This window comes from Ceratotherium simum, chromosome 26, assembly GCF_057802395.1.
Source record: "Ceratotherium simum simum isolate JZ-2026a chromosome 26, ASM5780239v1, whole genome shotgun sequence".
NCBI lineage: Eukaryota > Metazoa > Chordata > Mammalia > Perissodactyla > Rhinocerotidae > Ceratotherium > Ceratotherium simum.
This window is the reverse complement of record NC_141925.1, coordinates 1976500-1995078: the sequence shown is the minus strand read 5'-3', so window position 1 is coordinate 1995078 and position 18579 is coordinate 1976500. Positions and strand designations below refer to the sequence as shown.

At 53.3% G+C, this 18579-nt stretch overlaps 1 protein-coding gene across 14 annotated transcripts in view; it reads right to left on the bottom strand.

Moving 5' to 3' along the window:
• TSC2 (TSC complex subunit 2) overlaps positions 1–18579 on the bottom strand; it is a 39190-nt gene that overhangs the window by 20132 nt on the left and 479 nt on the right. For 9 of the 14 annotated variants that reach the window (XM_004438171.3, XM_087449411.1, XM_087449409.1 and 6 more), the window contains exons 2-17: positions 18105–18268; positions 17017–17103; positions 15009–15119; positions 13970–14114; positions 12818–12935; positions 12293–12341; positions 11743–11868; positions 11310–11383; positions 10015–10141; positions 9026–9169; positions 7911–8048; positions 7207–7310; positions 6654–6735; positions 5291–5446; positions 4699–4815; positions 900–1022 (exon numbers count right to left, since the gene is read on the bottom strand). In XM_004438171.3, coding sequence (XP_004438228.2) covers positions 900–1022; positions 4699–4815; positions 5291–5446; positions 6654–6735; positions 7207–7310; positions 7911–8048; positions 9026–9169; positions 10015–10141; positions 11310–11383; positions 11743–11868; positions 12293–12341; positions 12818–12935; positions 13970–14114; positions 15009–15119; positions 17017–17103; positions 18105–18268 — 1865 coding nt within the window. Of the gene's footprint in view, positions 1–899; positions 1023–4698; positions 4816–5290; positions 5447–6653; positions 6736–7206; positions 7311–7910; positions 8049–9025; positions 9170–10014; positions 10142–11309; positions 11384–11742; positions 11869–12292; positions 12342–12817; positions 12936–13969; positions 14115–15008; positions 15120–17016; positions 17104–18104; positions 18269–18579 lie in introns of those variants that run through there. The other 5 variants (XM_087449412.1, XM_087449415.1, XM_087449419.1 and 2 more) reach the window with 2 other exon arrangements.

The window sequence follows — 18579 nt, the reverse complement described above, 5'->3', positions numbered from 1 at the left end:
CCGTCCACTCAGACCCACACGTCTCTCAGAAAAGGCTGCTTCTGCTAACAGCAAACACGCCCCAACTTCACTACACAGACAACGGTGCCAGATGGAGAGGTGTGGGTGTTCACAGCCTTCTCCTGCAGAGCGCACAGAGGCTGTGACATCCCACAGCAACCGGACAATGCTGTGGCCTCTCCTACCAGGGGCAGCTGGGCCCGCCCCGAGGATGGAGGAGATAGACACCTCGCCCGCTGGCTGGGCAGCACCACATGGCCCCAAGTGCCAGAAAGCAGAGCTCTGCTCAGCACACTGTCACCTCTTCCAACGAATGACAGGTCACATAACCGTGCTCCCCAAATGACAGAGGGATGCCCCATTGGACAGATGCTCTGGGAGGGATCAGGGCTTCCATCCCAGTGACCTCTGCTCAGCCTGGTGACAGCATCCACAGTGGACTCAAAGCAGTTTGTCCTGCCTGGCCCCACTCAGCCCTCCCCACCCAGCCCACCCTGCCCAGGACTGCCTATAATCCTCTGCTGTAGGCTGCTGACAGACACTGTAGCACCAGGAGCAATGGGGCCACGTGCCACCCTGTAAGTCAGCGCAATACCCTTTCTCTGCCCCATACCAGGCCACTGTGTGACTCAAACTGACATGCTGCAGAGGCACGTGGACGGCAGGCAAAGGAAAGGACCACAGGTCCTGGGGAGGCTGCAGCCACAGCTGGTACAAAGGAGGAAACAGTCTACTGAAGACCTCTTCCAGGGCCACCTGCCACCTCTCCAGCCTGTGGTCACTGCATCTGCCAAGACTGAGGCAGCTGCTAGGCACCCCAGGGAATCCATCCATGGCCAGCCCTGAGGTGCAGTGGGGCTCCGCCACAGCCACTGACCGCCCGCCTGGCCCCATCATACCTGAAGTCGGATGCTGCTGGCGATGGGCAGGGTGTAGTTGTGCTTGTAGTGGAGATGGATGTGGCTGACAAGCATCTCGTACACGCGCATGGCATGGCTGGCAGGCAAGGTGTACAGCTTGGTCTGCAGAGAGAGCATGCTGGTCACTGCAAGGGCAGGAGGCTGCAATGTAGCTGCCGGGAGCTGGCACTCTGGTGCCCGGGGAGGAGAGGAACTAGGACAGCATCTACCATTCTTTAAAACACAAACCCTTCAAGCCACCAATTCCATCCCAGGGCTTCATCCCACGGATACTCCCACATGCATGCACCCTCGGTAATGGCAAAAAAACAGAAATCACCACATGTTCATGTCATCGATAGAGAATCAATGAAAAGATAAGGAAAATCTGTCCAAGGGCGCACTATGCAGCAACGCATGAAACGTGTGCTCAAACAACGCATCATGAGGCGAAGTGGAATAAACCAGGGGCAGAGCAAGGCACGAGGTGCTCTGTGAGGGATTTTTAAAGGGAGACATTCCCCCAGTTGCTGGGGGTCATCCCCACTGCAAGCCCCTCCCCAGCCCACCTTGGCAAGGCCAAGGGCACCTCCCTAACAGGTGAGCCCAGGGGAAAACAGATGTGAGAGCCCTCGGTGTTGCCAGCAACCTCACGGTGTGGGAGGGGGCCTTGGGGCAGGACGGGACCAGCGAGGGGCAAAAGGGACCCAGCCACAGCCGGCGGAACCCCTTCATGGTACTGAGCCTTGGAGGAACAGTGGGTGCTTAAAAAACATATCACTGTTATTCTTTTTAAGGAAAAATGAAAAAGAAAAGTGCACGGAGGTCGTGACATCCCACAGCTCATCCCACTGTCTCTCCTTGTTTCAGAAAACGTTAACAAAAAAGCATCATCCCTGCCTTCCACAAAACAAAAGGGAGAGGGGAGGGAGTTTGACATAATGCTTGACAATGCACAGGCCATTTGGCAAAAGACACCTGAGGACTCTGTTGTCCATTTTGGCGGGAAGGAGGGAGGACATCTAACCTTTTGCTATGTTTATACTGCTTCCCTGTTTTAACTGGATGCATATATATATATTTTTGTGTGTGTGTGAGGAAGATCAGCCCTGAGCTAACATCTGTGCTAATCCTCCTCTTTTTGCTGAGGAAGACTGGCTCTAAGCTAACATCCACTGCCAATCCTCCTCCTTTTTTTCCCCAAAGCCCCAGCAGATAGTTGCATGTCATAGTTGCACATCCTTCTAGTTGCTGTATGTGGGACGTGGCCTCAGCATGGCCGGAGAAGCGGTGCGTCGGTGCGCACCCGGGATTCGAACCCAGGCCGCCAGTAGCGGAGCGCGCGCACTTAACCACTAAGCCACGGGGCCGGCCCCATATATTACTTTTTAAATCACAAAAAAAGAGACATGAAAACAACCCGGCCCAGGACTTGGCCTCAGTTAGGAAACAGCTCTGTTCTGTAGGCCCTGGCCCTTGGGTCTCCAGGGCTGGATTCCCAAGTGAGGCAACGGACCATCTCTGCTTCCTTCTCTGTAGTAGGGTTCTGGGTTCGTCCAGGCCACAGGGTCACCCACAGCCCAGCGAGCTCCCTCACAAGCCAGGGCAGTAAAGAGCACGGGGCTCCTATGGACGGGACACCAACGAGGTGCTGTCCAGCTTTTATCAAACACATTTTAAACTTCCACGCCAGAAAATAAAAATCCACTGCACATAAACATTATAGTAAACTGTTCTATCATCTGACATTTTATCAACTAGACGTTTTTGAGTCCACTAATTCAAACATAACATCTTACACAATACTGACACTGGCAAGTGAACTTAAGTGACACTATGATGCTTGAAAATCGGTGATTAACATGCAGCGGCCAGTTAAAAAGCCTGATGGCTGCCCCTCCGAGGCTGCCTGGGGACAAAAAAGGATAAGGCCGCAGCACAGCAACCCTCAGGAGCAGGGCGGTGCCTGGGAGTACGTGAGGACAGCCACCACCCAGGAAAGCGAGCACAATGCCACAAAATGACAGGATGGAGAATGTAAGCAAACGATAAACTGGAATAAACTGTAAACGGTAATGGCAAAAAACTGTATAAACTGTATCTAACTGTATCTAGAATACATAAAGAACTCTTGCAATTCAATAAAAAAAACAAAAGACCCAATTTAAAAATGGGCAAAGGATCTGAACAGACATTTCTCCAAAGAAGATATACAAATGGTCAATCGGTACATGAAAAGATGCTCAACATCATTAGTCGTTAGGGAAATGCAAATCAAAACCACCGTGAGATATCATTTCACACCACCTAGGATGGCTGTAATCAAAAAACCAAAAAATAATGAGTGTTGGTGAGGATGTGGAGAAACTGGAACCCTCATCCACTGCTGCTGGGAATGTCAAATGGAGCAGACCCTGTGGAAACTAGTCTGGTAGTTCCTCAAATGAGTAAGCACAGAATTACCATATGACCCAGCAATTCCACACCTAGGTATACACCCAAGAGAAATGAAGACATATGTCCACACAGACACTTGTACAAGAACGTTTACTGCAGCATTATTCACAATAGCTGAAAGGTGGGAACAACTCAAGTGTCCATTAACTGACGAATACATAAGCAAAATACAGTCATGCACTGCTTAACGATGGGGATATATTCCCAGAAATGCATTGTTAGGTGATTTTCATCATAGTGTGAACATCACAGAGTGCACCTACACAAACCTAGATGGCAGAGCCTACTATGCACCTAGGCTAAATGGTAGTGATCTTATGGGACTATCGTCATATATGCGTCATTGACTGAAATGTTGTTATGCGGCACGTGACTGTACGGTCCATCTATATGATAGAATATTAGCCATAAAAAGGAATGAAGTACTGACACATGCCACAATGTGCAAGAACTTTGAAGACATTATGCTCAATGAAAGATGCCAGGCACAAAACGTCACATATTATATGATTCCATTTATATGAAATGTCCAGGATAGGCAAATCCACAGAGAAAGCAGATCAGTGGTGGCCAGGGGCTGGGGGTGATGAAGGGAGAACGGAGATTGACTGCTAATAGGTATGGGGTTTCTTTTGGGGCGATGAAGATGTTCTAAAATTGTAGTGATGACTGCACAACTCTGTGAATATACTGAACACCACTGAATCATACACTTTAAAAGGATGAATTGTATGGGACATAAAGCACATCTCAATAAAGCCGTTAAAAAAAAATCAAACATGAGGCCGGCCTGGTGGCGCAAGCAGTTAAGTGTGCGTGCTCTGCTGCTGAGGCCCACGCTTCACCGGTTCGGATCCCGGGCATGCACTGACGTGCCGCTTGTCAAGCTACGCTCTGGCAGCGTCCCATATAAAGTGGAGGAAGATGGGCACGGATGTTAGCACAGGGCCAGTCTTCCTCAGCAACAAAGAGGAGGATTGGCAGATGTTCGCTCAGGGCCAATCTTCCTCACACACACACACAAAAAAATCAAACAACTGTGGGGCCAGAATGGATGGTAGCCCTTCCCTCCTCGGTTGCTGTGGTAACAGCTGAGGGGATGGTTCTGGCACTGACTCGAGAGCATCTCCACACAGACCGGCTCTTGCCGGGCCTTGTCCACCCCTCCCTGAGGGCTCTTACCCGATCCTTGCTTGTGACAAAGAGTCAGGATCACACCCAGGCTGCCCTCTGTGACTCCCAGGAAGCACCCAGGCCTCCCAGGAAATGGTGTCGCTAAAGAGCAGCACTCCAGCCAAGATGTAGCTGGTGGTTACACCCTCCTAGAAGAGCAGAGGCCCACCTGAAGGATGACCAGGAGCCCCAGGACTGCAGTCTTCACATCCTCCAAGGAGGCCGAGTATGCTGCCACGTCTCTTTCCTCCAGCTCAGGAGGTGGAGAGAGGGAACGGGCAATCACCTTTAGAGAGAAGACCTCTATTTAAATCCCCAGCTCCGGGCTCCCTGCAGCAGCAACTGTCAGATCCAATGCTTTCTCCTTCATTTCTCAAAAGAAAGATGCACTTTACACCCCCGAGGGACTATTCAGAAACTGTGATGCATTTCAAAATTAAAAGAAAAAGGTGTTGGCTGTGCAAGAGGACAATGGGCCCAAGCCCTGCCCCCAGCCCACTTCCCAGTGGAGCAACACTACAGCCATGTCCCAGGACCCCTGGGCAACAGGACACGGCTGAGCAGAAACAAGCCCAGCCCATCTCCTGACACCACTCATCTTTGCTGGGAGGTAAGCCCCGCCTCCACGAGACCAAGCCAGTAACTCTGCAGAAAACAGGGACACAGAGTCCAGAGGACGTTGCTGCCCGCAGGGCTCTGCCACAAACCGGAGTCCCTCCGGCAGCCCAGGCACCCAAAGCCCAGCCTCGAGCAGCTCTCACTTTCTCGATGATGTCCAGCAGGCTGTTGAAGTGGTGAGTATGGCAGCCTTCGGCCAGGTCCACCAGCAACTGGGTGGCCAGCTTTCGGACCTGGTGGTCTTTATCCTCAGGGATATGGGAGAGCTGCGAGATGACCACTGAGTTGATCAGCTCCTCCTGCACCAAGCACAAGTGGAGTGAGGTGAGGCATCTGCGACAGAGGCCAAAAAGCAACTAACACATCATTCAAGACTCGGAAAACCAGCGGCAGGGATGTGTCAGTGCCTGAGGGGCCCAAGGCCCCTTCCAGGGCGCTCTGCACAGCCCCTCAGTTCAGGAGAACAGTGATGGGTACACGATGGCCTGGCACAGGCGTAGGCCCATGGGCTCAGACGTGATGCAACCAGTGAACGTCCCCACTTACTGTTTGTCACCCAACATCACAATTAAGAATGATCCTACGTGGAGGGCCCTCTGTGTGTATGCACTGGGAGTAGGAAGACCTTGGCCCGATATCACGGAGTCCACTATAATGGGGCAGTGGGATGAGAGCTTTCACAGAGGCAGGTACAAAGCACCACAGAAACAGAGAGCAGAACAAGACCGACCCCGACGTGAGGGACCCGAGAACCCAGAGAGACTTCCAGGAAGAGGCGGCACTGAGCTGGACTTTGAAGGTGGGTGGATTCCAAGGGACAGAGATGCAGGGAAAGGGAAGGCTGAGAGAGTAGGAGTGGGCAGGCAGGTCCTAGGAACACCAGGTATCCCAGCAGGGCTGCCATGAGGAGGGATGCTGTGAAGCAAGGGAAGATGTGCAGAGCCTGAAGTGCCTGTCTTGGAGAAAGGGCACGGCAGGCAGGTGCACAGTGGACTAAGGATGGACTCCAGTCACAGACCTAGCAAAGGATGAGCTATGGGGAAGAGACTGGCAGTAGGGAGATGCACAGGGCCTGGTACCGCCCAGCAGCTGATCGTGCCGGGGCTGGGGGTGAGTGTGATTATAAAACCAAACAAAAAAAGTCCCAGCAAGACTGTTTGGAATTCTTCTGTGTTCTGGGTGACAGGAGGCCGAAGCTCCCTGAGGGTGGGAACCGTCCCTTCTGGCTGCTGTGCCACATCTCCAGGCCTAGCACAGACCTGATGGGGGCACCATGGGATAAATAAATGAAGGAAGGAAGGAGAGACGAAACAGACAAAGCCTGTTGAGAAAGCCTGCCACAGAGCGGCATGTGTGGACCCCAAGTCCCAGGCAGATCCCAGGAGGCTCACAGTGCCCAGTGTGGACCACGCTGTGCCCCTTGGGAGAGCATCACCCTGCACAGCTCACAGACCTGCCCTCCCACCCGCTGACCCCAGGGCTCCACCATCAGTCCGGGACACACACCTCGTAGAACTGCCTGTTGATGAGCAGCACGAAGGACAGGACATCCAGCACCTTGATGCGCACAGCACTGCGAGATTCATTCCTGGGGACAGGGGCACACCTGCTAGGGTCCAGCAGGAGTACTGGCTGCCAGCCTCCCCCTCCACCAGGCCCCAGCTCACCCAGCAGCCCAAGCTCCGAGAGCGTCCCTGGGGACCCAGCCCCCAGGCCTACCACAGGACACCAAAGCCCAGGCCTCGGTGGCAGGCAACACTGACTCTGGATTCTCTCTGCATGGGGCCCAGCTCATCAACATCCAGACCAAGAACTGGGCAAACGGGCAGAGAGCTTGGCCCTCAGAGGCGGCATCTTTCTAGACAAACACTCCACAGCAAGAAGTAAGTGCAGAGGCCTCAGAGGACTCTGTCCTACTGGAAAACAAACCTTTTCCTGCTCCGCAAGAAACACTACTTTCAAGAATCAGAAAGCCCTGACTCTGGGTGTCCTAGACCCGGGCCTAGAACACAGACCCAGGGTCAGAGTCCAGGGGCCAACCAGGTCTCCAGAGGCCTACCTGAAGAATCTCTCCATCAGTAACTGCAGGTTGTGAATCCAGCCGTCGTTCGCCGGATGGATTGACTGAGCCCTGTAGGTTATTAAGTTTAAGAGGGAGGACTCCTGTCAAAAGAAGAAAAATCTGGCGTTAATGAGCCACTTTGCCCTTCCAGAAGTTTTCTTATAAACACGGCCCGTGCTGCTGGCCCAGGAGAACGGAGTTTGCTCAGGGAAACCAGCCACTTCGAGGCCCAGGTGGGGAGCCCACACAATAAAACCTCTACTGGCAGCAGGTAAAATTCATTTTGAAACCCACATAAAAGGCTTGGCACCAAGCAGAGCGTTTCTGGCACAAGAACTGCCTGCCGCCTGGGGAGCAGACGTGCCAAGCAACAAGTCTCCACGGAGCCGGCCAGCACCTTCCTCCGCACAGGTGGGAGGAAATTGATGGTTAGGCTAGCACTCTGCTCTTTGACAGACCCACACACATTCAGCCTGCTGACGCCCTGGCAGACTTCCCTGCTAGAGCACACATCCCAGGAAAGCAGAAGCCTGCTCGGCCCTTTATTTCAAACTCACAGAAAACTTGGTTTCAGACCCGACAGCCAGGGCTCCCAGAGCTGAGCCGTCCTACCCTCCCCCAGCAGCCTGACCTAAACCACCCTCTTGCCCAAGCACCAAAGGCCCCACCAGGATGGGGGAAGAGGGGAGAGCTGGTCTTACAGGCCTCTGGTCTGCACATCTCTCAACAAGCTCAAAGTATCTCTCCTGGGAGCCATGGAACTCATTCTGATCACACAGCTCTTCCACCGTGGTCAGCAGGTCATGGACGATGGTTCTGAGTTCCGGGCTGTCCAGGCTCTGCAACATGAAGGTGCAGTCACACAGGTGTGACTTTGGCTTCCCTCAAGGACTCGGCATCAGAGTCCTCATCTCGAATGAGCTGCATTCAGACAGTGCCTCAGGCCCTCTTGCTGGATAGGGAACACAACCCCACCACACCGGGACATGTGGGGCAGCAGGCTGTTCCTGCCCATTTGGGGAATGGTGGGTCCAGGAAGTCCTGGCTGTGCCCACACAGCAGGCCTCAAAAGGAACAACTACAAGCGCTTTCATGCCTCCCCCAGGCTCAATAATTTTTGGAGGCCCCAGGGGTATGGCCTCCCAGCCCACCACTCCAGGATGAAGCACCGTCTGGCCAGCTGGTCAGTGACAATTTGGTCTAGCTCAGGACTCTGGCCCTGAGGGACGAGAGTCTAGTCTCTGCTGAGTCACACTTCTTCCTCCTGCTGGCCTGGCCACCTACGCATCGCCTACCCCAGTCCCCTAGGAGGCCCAACCCCCAAGCCCATGCTAGAAGAGGCCTCATCTCCTCTGCAGCCCCAGCATCAGCATGTCCTCCTCCCTGCTGTGGTCAATGCTGTCCTCCAGTTATACCAAAGCAGTGGCCAACATTCTAGAGGCTTTGGGAACTGTCTTCAGGTTCCACTTATAGGTCAGGGATGTGACCTGGCATGTTACTCTGCCAATCTTGATTCAACACCAATCTCACGCCCTTGCTCACCTACTACATATTCCTGTTTGGGAGCCAATATGATGAAGCAGGTTTGGAAAAACCGACCATCTTCAGTGGATGGTGATTTGACGCCACTGAGAACAGTCAGAGAACATAGCCCTGGCAGCCTCTGAGGGAGGATCCCAGATGCACAAGGAGCCATCTTCCAAGTGGGATGAGCCTGCCACCCCCACAGCTGCACGACCCCCAGGGAAGGGCCGCCTGGCCTGCCAGTCGGTGCTCTTGGTCCTCCCTGTGCCCATAGCCTTCTCAGCCACCTCACCTGGAGCTGCTGGAGTAGGCGTTCGATAATGTTAAGCAGGATGTCCCACGTCACGGCCTGGAGCTCCCTCCTGTACTTCTTGATAAGCCTTGTTATGGAGAGGACAATCTCATAGGACACCACCTCGTTCGGACAGGTCATGGCCTGGAACACGAGGCCCGGGGAGCTGGCTGCAGTCAGCTGCTTCGCCCTCATGCATAGGAAGCCCCCCGCCATGTCGCCTTTGGAACCCCGTGTAAGATGCCCGAGAGGGCTGCGCTCCTCACACACGGGCCATGGGCCAGAAGTATCTTAGGAGCCCAGAAGTGTGCTTTCCACACTGGATACAAAGGGCCTGACTCGGCCGGACTGTTAACTTCAAATTCCTAGCCCCTAACTTACTGACCTAGCAGAACCTAAAAGCCACCCTGATGCAAGCAATGTGTGAAGACCATCCCGGCACAGCCCTGTGAGGTGGGGTCATGGCAGAGACTAGCTGCTCAGGAGATTCTGTGTAACTCTGGATACAACAGAGCCTTGTCTGAACTGCTCTCCTCATGGTAGGATAAGAATGGTATGATGGTCCAGCCCACTAGGGTGCCGTGATGACTCAATGGGAACATGCACAGAAAGTGCTCCAAACACCACCAGGCACCATGGAAACATAAGCTGCATCACTGGCCTCATCCTAGAGGAAAGTGACATTACCACTTGACAAAATAAAACCCTCAACAGTAAGAGTGTCGTTATCCCTGGTGGAATCCTCAACGGTTCTAACGCTAATGTGCAGGAGATGAAACTCATAAGATACGTTTGCTTGAGGATAAAACCTTCAAACGGCCCTAAATCTCATCCCCAGTTACAAAGCAAGTGACTGGAAATGCCACCTAGCCCCTGCAACAGAACCCCTGTCTGCCAGGCCTGTTCTGGTTGGGCAGCGGGCGGGAGGGTCTGACCAAGGTGAGCTCTCCCACTCTCACCAGTTCACTGAGCCACGGAAACCGAGTTACCTCATAGAACGACGGCAACACGGATGTTGGGGAGTTCCTGAGAGAATAGAGTCGGTGGGCTCCCCAGAGAGCCATGCCAACAAAGAACACAGCTCCTCTCAGCAGCGGGGCATCTTCCATGTAGGCTCTGAAAATGTTCCACAGAAAGACAGAATGTGAGCAGAGCCTGGACCCAGAGTCTGCCTGCTGTGGGGCCCGAGGGTGGGCCCAGGCTCCTGGCAGCCTCTCTAGGGGTCCCCGCACTTATAAGGCAGAAGGAAAGCTGGGCAAGGGGCGCTGGTCAGAGAACATAGAGGCCAGCAGCAAATACTTGATTCATTCATGCATTTGCTCAACAGTCGTCACCGCTGACCACGGAGCCACGCTAGATGCCAGGGCACGGAGGCGAACGAGAGAAGGCCTCAACCTCACAGTGCTTACAGTCCAGGGGACACAGACACGAACCAAAGGACCACATAAGTAAATGCCAAGTTTCTATCTCAAATTACAGCTAAGAAGGAAAGCCACAGGCTACCAGAGCAAAATCTGCTCAGGACAATCAAGGAATCAACGACCATGTTAAGACATCAAGGAACATTCAGAGAAACCCGACCAAGGCAGAAGGACACTCCAGCACGAAGAAAGGGGAAGTGTAAAAACCCTGAGCAGGTGGGAAAACGGCAAGATGGAGGGACGAGAGGCCCCCAGGCTGAGCACGGCTGGACCACCCAGGCCTTGCCATGGTGGGGAGTTTGGTTTTTATCCTGAGAGCACTGGGAGACACGTGGCTTCAACCAAAGGGTGACACAGTCAGATCTATGTTGGAAAAAGAGCACATGGCTGCAAATGGAGGAATGACTTCAGGAGGCCAAGAGTGGGTGCAGGAGACCAGTGAGGAGGTGAGAGCTGAGGATGTGGGGGTGGAGGCCCTAGGAGTGGACAGATTTGAGCCATCTCTCAGGGGCAGAAGCAACAGGACTTGTGATGGTGTGGCTGTGGGAGGTGAGGGCAAGGGCCTTGTAACAGGATACATGGTGAGGCAGCCCCGCTGGAGGAGATGCCAGTGTGGGAGGAAGGTGACGAGTTCCTTTTGGAACATTCTGATTTTATTGACAGAAGCAGGAGAGGAGGGGAGATCAGGAGCATAAGATGTATGCTCTAGCTTTAGTGCCAGCTTCTGGAGCAGCACCCCAAAGAAACAGTTAGCCAATGCTAGGTAAGAGCCAAAAAAGTGAGCCTCCTCGTGAAGGCTCTGTGGCAGCCGATCCAAGCCACCTTACCCTCGCCCATCTGCCCCAGGCCCTGCCCACACTCGCCTGTTCTCCATGAGGCGGCACATGTTATAGATGGCACTGTGGCCCAGGTGGGTGCCCAGGAGGTTCCGCATCAGCTGGGAAACAAAATGCACCATCACTAGGGATTGGCAGATACAAGCCCCAGGGTCGCAGACTCTGGCCCCTGTGCTGGCCTTGTATAGCCACTCCTCCAAAGCCTTCCACGTCCGGCCAGCTCTCCACTATCTCCTCCCAAACACAGAGGCAGCCAGAGTTCTCAAGATGCTGCCAAAACCCTGACCTCAGCTCAACTGCCTGGGAAAATGCCACTGGAGTCCACTCAACAGACCATTGTCTGCGCCCCAAGAATCAGATGGCCATTCATGGAAGACAAGATGGCCCTTGTCCTGTCCATGTGCTGGCTTATAACTTCATCCAGGGAAGAACTCTCCAGGACAGCAGTTCAGACCCTCACCTTCCAGCAAGGCTCGCAGAGCTCCTTGACGTTGATGGTGCGGCAGAGGGTGACAATGAACAGGGGGAGGCTCTCGGCCGGCAGGCAGTTGTAGCAGACCACAGCATCCAGCACCTGCAGAGAGACCTGGTGGGGTGGAGACAGGGGTCACGCTGGCCCTGCTCTGACTCCAGCCAATAGGGAGGGGACACCCCAGCCTCCTTCCCACTCTCCTTTGGTCAGTGACTGCTGCCCCTCCCCACTGGGGCCCATGGGGGCTCAGCTCAAAACCACAGAGCAAGTCAACATCCAGGCGGCACTTTTACATCCCAGTCACTGTGGAGTGTCCCATCATGAACTATGACCCCACGACGGAGGTCATCCTACCGCCCTTATTTACAAGAGAGAGTCCTGAGACTCAGGGAGGCCGAAAACCTTGCCCGGGGCCACAAAGCCAGTGAGAGGCAGCACAGGACGTGACCCCAGAGCCCAAGGCCTCAACTACCATACCACTCAGCCAGACCGGAAGAAGGATGAAGGGAATCATCCCTGGAGAGGGACAGCTACTGACCTCTATGTCCACAGAGGACACAGTCTGGACGCACAGCAGGCAGATCATACTGTTGGAGGAAGCACAAAGTCAGCGGAAAGGACATTTCCCAGAGGCTGTGTGGCTCCATCTGACTTTCTGGTGACTCTACAAAGTCAGTTAAATGCGCGGCTCATCGTCCCTTAGGGCCCCCTCACCCACAAACAGGGAGGGCCTGCTCTGTGCCACCACTGCCCAGTGCTGGATGCGTAGCACCAACAAGACCAGGCCCCTGCCCTCACGGATTTCACAGAGTGTTTTGAAAAAATGACAACAAAAATAATAATAAATAAAACATCAAGCAATATTATATGCCTGTTAAAAAATAAAACACTAGGTCAAACCTCGAAATATCAACTTAAGTGGAAACAGGCTAGGCTATGGCTACTTCCAACTTCTCCATTTATTTGATGGTTTCAACAGCTTTATTCACGCTACAGAGCTGAAGTGAAGACCCGAGACAGTGAGACTACGATCAGAGTAACATTATTGGAATTCTTTTCTTACTGGACCATTGACGCGATGTATTCATCAAGGTAACAGCTGTTGAATTTGACCAAGTTCACAAGCACCAGAAGGAATTCCGAGGACAGGCCAACGTCCATCCACTGCAGGACAAACTCAGCTAGGGGAGAAGAGGAGGAGAGCCATGTACTTCCTACTCACCTCCTCCACAAGAAAACACGCCCAGTCCCCATTCACTGCTGGACGACATTGCCAGTCTCCACACAATGGCAGGCGGGCCGTGCATGGGACCCATTGGGGCTCAGCTGGAACCTGAGCAGGTCAGCATGTCACGGACTCTGGAATTCACCAGCCCCCAGAATACAGTGAGGGGGTCTGGGCTGAGAGGCAGTAGCGGTGTTTGCGCATCTGACTCCCAGAGCCCTGATCCCCCCATGCTAGGGGTGCAAGCATCATCGGGACATGCTTCTAGGAGGCAGAGTCCTGGCCCCCAATCCCCACAGAGACTCTTTCGAAGGAGACACAAGCAACGCTTGGCTGCTGGACAAATAAACGTAGACAGGAAACCTGACCATGGGCCTCTGTCAGCACCTGTCCTAGAGATGGACTGATAGCTGAGGCCCATTTCTGGGTGACAGAACAGCAAGGCCTAAATCAAATGTATTTCTTCTTCCTCTTCTCCCCACAGCAGTGACATGAAATCTGAAGACTCACAGAAACCTCACACCGTCAGGACAACAGGGAGGAAGGCCAGCAAAGGAGAGGGCTACGAGGTCAGGCCTGGGGCATGGAGACGGTAAGGAAGAAGATGCAGCAAGGCAGCCCTGGCCCCCAGAAACCTCAGGGCACTCCGGATAAGACGCGGCCTGATGCCTGGGTCACACTCTCCCTACCACAGAACCCAGACCACCTCTTGCCCACCTAAAAGGCACATCCAGGCCCCACTCCCCAGAGGTTCTGAGCTAGCAGGTCTGGAGAGAAGCCCAGGACTCTGCATTTTTAACAAGCTCCCCAGGAGATTCTGGTTGTTGATCCAGGTTGCACACAGGTAAGCAGAGCTACACGGTGCAGCACCCTCTGTACACCAACCCCGTGAACTGCAGCACTCCCTCTGGGCCCCAGCGGGCTTCGAGCAACCCAGATTAAATCTGATCACCCAGGCCAGAGAAACTTCACACCCAATGTGGCACCCACCCAGTTCTTCTTCCAAGTAGGTAATGTGTTTCCCATTGTCCGTGAGGGCCTTGAAAACTTCCAGTCTTTCGTGGAGGTCTTCATTAGAGGGGTAATCCTTGATGACTTTAAAGAAGAGGGCCCTGAGAATGCCCAACCGGTCACCCTGAGGACAAAACCACAGGGTCAGCAGTCCCTCCAGGACCCCCCGACCACCTAGGTTTCTGGAGTGGCTCTAAGAAACCCAAGAAGTGCAGTGGACTCCAAGACTCTCAACCCTGGGCCCTTTCTCCTTCCCACAGAACAGTCCATGAGGGACGAATTGAGAACATCAGAGCGGCTCAGGGCTCATCAGGTGACCAGTGTGTTTGCAGCACCTACCCTGTGTCCAACTCTGGGCACGGTGGTGGGCCCACAGCAGGGGACAATGCAGTTCTGGCCCTCCAGAGGCTCACAGCCCAGGATACACACATTTGTGCTCACATAATGACGACCACGGTCTAACCACACTGAGTGGCCGGGGTCTCTCCAAGTGAAGGAGTAGACGAAATGGGCAAAGCAGGGAGGGGGCTTTCCAGGCAGGAATGGTGAGAGGTGGCCTGGGCACACCAGGAAGAGCAGAGACCAGCATGGCGGGAGCACGGTGAGCAAGGGGCAGTGGCCCAGGGCAAGGGGGATAAGGTTAGCGGCAGCAAGACAACACTGCTCACTCATGAATGAGTGAGTATGGTGTTCTCATCATTTTGCACGAATTACATCATTTACTCCCTAAAACATCCCAGAAGAGGAAGTAACAATGAGCATCCCCATTTTACAGGAGAGGAGGCTCAGCGGGCTCCAGTGACTTGCCCAAGGTCATACGGATAGCAGAGGGGAGGCCGGGATGCCCACTCAGCCAGTCTAGCTGCAGAGCCCCTGGTAACAAGCAGACCCTGTGCCCAACGGCCTCACCAAAGGTAAGAGTACAAGCGTGGCACAGCAGGAGCAGTCAGTGGGGGGCCCAACATCACGCCACACACACATCCCAGCTCCTCCTGGGCGCAGACCCGCTGCCCCTTACCTGCCCCTGCACGATGGCCTTCAGCAGAGCCAGCACTGCATGCCGGGCCTCAGGTGGCCGCTCGGGCTGCAGCAGGTCTGCAACAGCCTTCCAGAGTGCTTCCACTGCATGCTGCCACCAAGAAAGACGAGACAGCGAATAGGGTGTGCTGGCCCCCTCAACTCAAGGGACAGTACCGTGAGCAAAGGACAGAGCAGAACAATGGGGTCTTTTAACTTAGAACTCATTCCTCGAAAGCCCACATCTCGTGTACCTGTCACAGCCCATGGCGACAAGGGGAACAGCTCCAAGCTCCTTCAAACCCTCACAGGTCCCTTTAACCCTCAGCAGGCCACAGGCTGTGGGGAAGGAGGAGAGCAGGCAGGCCAGGGGAGCTGTTCTGACTGCCCCCCGAGATCGGCAGGAAGTCCTACTGAGAGCCTGCTCAGACTCTCGTGGGGAAAGTCACTGGAAGAGTCTCAGGACCAGAAGTGCCACGGCGGGCCCTAGGCCTGCAGCCTGACCCAGAAATCTTGCCCCTGGCTTTCTTCTGTGTAAACACACCAGCACAGCTGCAGGACCACACCCCTGCCCTGCCTCTGCTGCCCGGCTTGACCTGCCAAGAACTCCATACGGGCTTCTGGAATCTGCTTCCTCTACGTCCCACCTAGCCCATGGGGGAGCTAGGTCCTGTTCCCCACACCTTCCCAGAATCACTCTCTCATGTCACCGTCCCTTCTCCACGTTAACAACTCCAGACTCCCTTCAATCAAGATTTTCAGACCACTCACCTTTTCCTGGGTTCACTCCTCTTAGGATGGAGACTAAAACATCTTTAGATGTTGTCTGATCAACTTTGTGACGAACTCAGGACACACTGGAACTTTTACCTCCTTCGTCCCATTCCCAATACTACTATTGATGCTACTTGAGCGGCAACAACACACAGACACTGAACCTAGTGACTACCCTAACCTTAGAGACCTATCCGTCTATTCATATGACAGCAACTCAGCTGCAGCTCCCCTTTCCATACCACACAGGCAACTTTATGAACGCAGATGCCTATTTTCACATTTATTCTTGGTAATGTGCAGCTTGCATGTTTCAGATGACCTGCTGAAGATGTAGTGGTCACTCTCCCCCTTAGCAGATCTGAATCTGCTGAGTGTGAGGTCCATGTCTCCTTCCAATTCACACACGCAAACGCAGGACAAGGCTGGAGCAAAGCCGTTGAAGTGTTTTTTTTTTGAAGAAGAAGAAGATTGGCCCTACACTAACATCTATTGCCAATCTTCCTCTTTTCTCTTTTTTTCCCTCCCCAAAGTCCCAGTACATAGTTGTATATCCTAGTTGTAGGTCCTTCTAGTTCTTCTATATGGGACGCCACCTCAGCATGGCTTGTTGAGTGGTGAGTAGGCCCACGCCCAGGATCCAAACCAGCGAACCACGGGCCACCCAAGCGGAATGCGTGAACTTAACCACCATGCCACTGTGCCGGCATCCCTTGACGTGTTCTAATGACAACTTCCCACTGTGTCCACAAGACATCTGTAGAGAGCCCGGAAATATTTGGCTGAAATAAATTTGCCTACGTTGGGAGGCTGCTCGACACCACCAACCACACACGTCTCCCAAAAAGACACTGAGACTGGTGTGCCTAGAACTGGTCTTTGTGAAACCACACTCGCCCTCAAGTTCCTGTGTTCTCCCTGCCCCTGAATCTGTAATATGAGAAGACAAGCAAGCATGTGTTCCTCTAAGCCTTCCTCTACACACCCTTTCTTGGATCTGCGAGAAAAGCCTTAATCTCTTTGCTTCCCATCTCCACACAATTGGTCCCTCAGGGTTGTGCTCAGGGCATTTCCAGAAGCTTCCTCATCACTAAGATGAAAGTTAAATTTCCTAAAATTGCGTGTATCAGTTCATTGTCAAAGTTAGCTGTCAACCCTGCTCCTAGAAAGAGCCAAATCAGGCTTCTAAACAGCTCACACTCATCTCTCTAGCAGCCTGACTGAGACAGACCTACCTCTTCAAATTTCTTCGTTTTTGCGACTTCACAGATTTGCCCTATCACCCGGATACGATTGTTGAGGCCACATTCAACACTCAGTTCCTGCAGAGAGATGAAAGAACAAGGGGCCAGCGTTCACGCAACAGATCTCCTTAACTGCCAGTCACGGGCCACCTTAAGAACTGTACCACACTCCCACACTGGAGACTTGCAGCAGATCCTTCTGAAATCAGGGAGCACCAGAGTCTACTACTCCATCTCAGTGGAGTGAGGACAGACAACTTGTTTTTTCATTACTGCATTTTTTTTATTGAGATAAAATTCACCATTTTAACAATATTAAGCTATACAATTCAGTTTTTAGTATATTTGCAATGCTTGCAACCACCTTCACTAATTCCAGAATATTTTCATGACCTAAAAAGGAAACTTCATACCCATTAGCAGTCACTCTCCATCTCCTCCTCCCCCCAGGCCCTGGCAAATGCTAATCTACTTTCTGTCTCTACAGATTTGCCTATCCTGGACATTTCATATAAATGGGATGATACATTATGTGGGCCTTTGTGACCGGCTTCTTTCACTTAGCATAATCTTTTCAGGGTTCATCCATGTTGTAGCATTTATCAGTACTGCATTCCTTTCTTTGCCAAATCATATTTCATTGTAGGGATGTATCGCATTTTGTTTATACATTCACCAGCTGATGAACGTTTTTGTTGTTTCTGAACGGAAAACTACAAGTGCAAAAATTCAACATTTATTTACAGGCAAAACACGGTGCCAGGCCTGTGGTAAAGGGATTCAAACATACACAAGACAATCAAGCCCCACTTCTCCCAGGAACTCTCAAATTACCAGTTGACACCTGGCCATAAGCCCTATCACCTGTGGAAACATCTAGTAAAATAGGTTTCCTTGCATTGACATCTGAACGCTCCCTCAAGTGTGCTGGACGAAGTCACCAAGATCCTAACTTCCTGGATCTCCAGGGGAAGCAAATGTATGTCTCCAGAGTCCTGGGGGCAGCAGCCCATCTCCCACAGACCTGGTGACAAACCAAACCCAGCCTTCCCTGCACTGCCCACTGGCAGCTCACTCACTCGCAGGATTTCCGCCGTGATGACGAACTCTGTCTGTTTGCCCTCTGCAGACCTGGGGTTTGGCCTTGGAGTTCCCAATCCCAGCAGAATCTTGAACTTCTCCTTCAAGCCTGAATCTTTGCTTGCTGCCTTGGCCATGGTGGGCAGGGCGCCCGGAGGACCCTCTGTTCCGAGGAAACGGGCAGCGCCCTCACGAACAGCTCCACCCACCAGCCCCGCTGCGGACCTCCAGCCGCCGGGACCCCAAGTCTCTGCCGGGAACGCCCCTTCCTCCCACAGCTCCTAGGGAGCACTCAACCGTAGCCAGGCGGGCCCGGCCACAAACAAGCCTGGGAAACGCCAGGCCGAGCGGCGCGCCGCCGACTCGGTGCTTGAGGGTGAGGGAGCGGACCGGGGGTAGGACGGCCGCCGCGGGCCAAGGGAGCCCCGACATTTGCATCTCTTTTCTCCCCACGTGGAGGAGGACTGTCGGGGG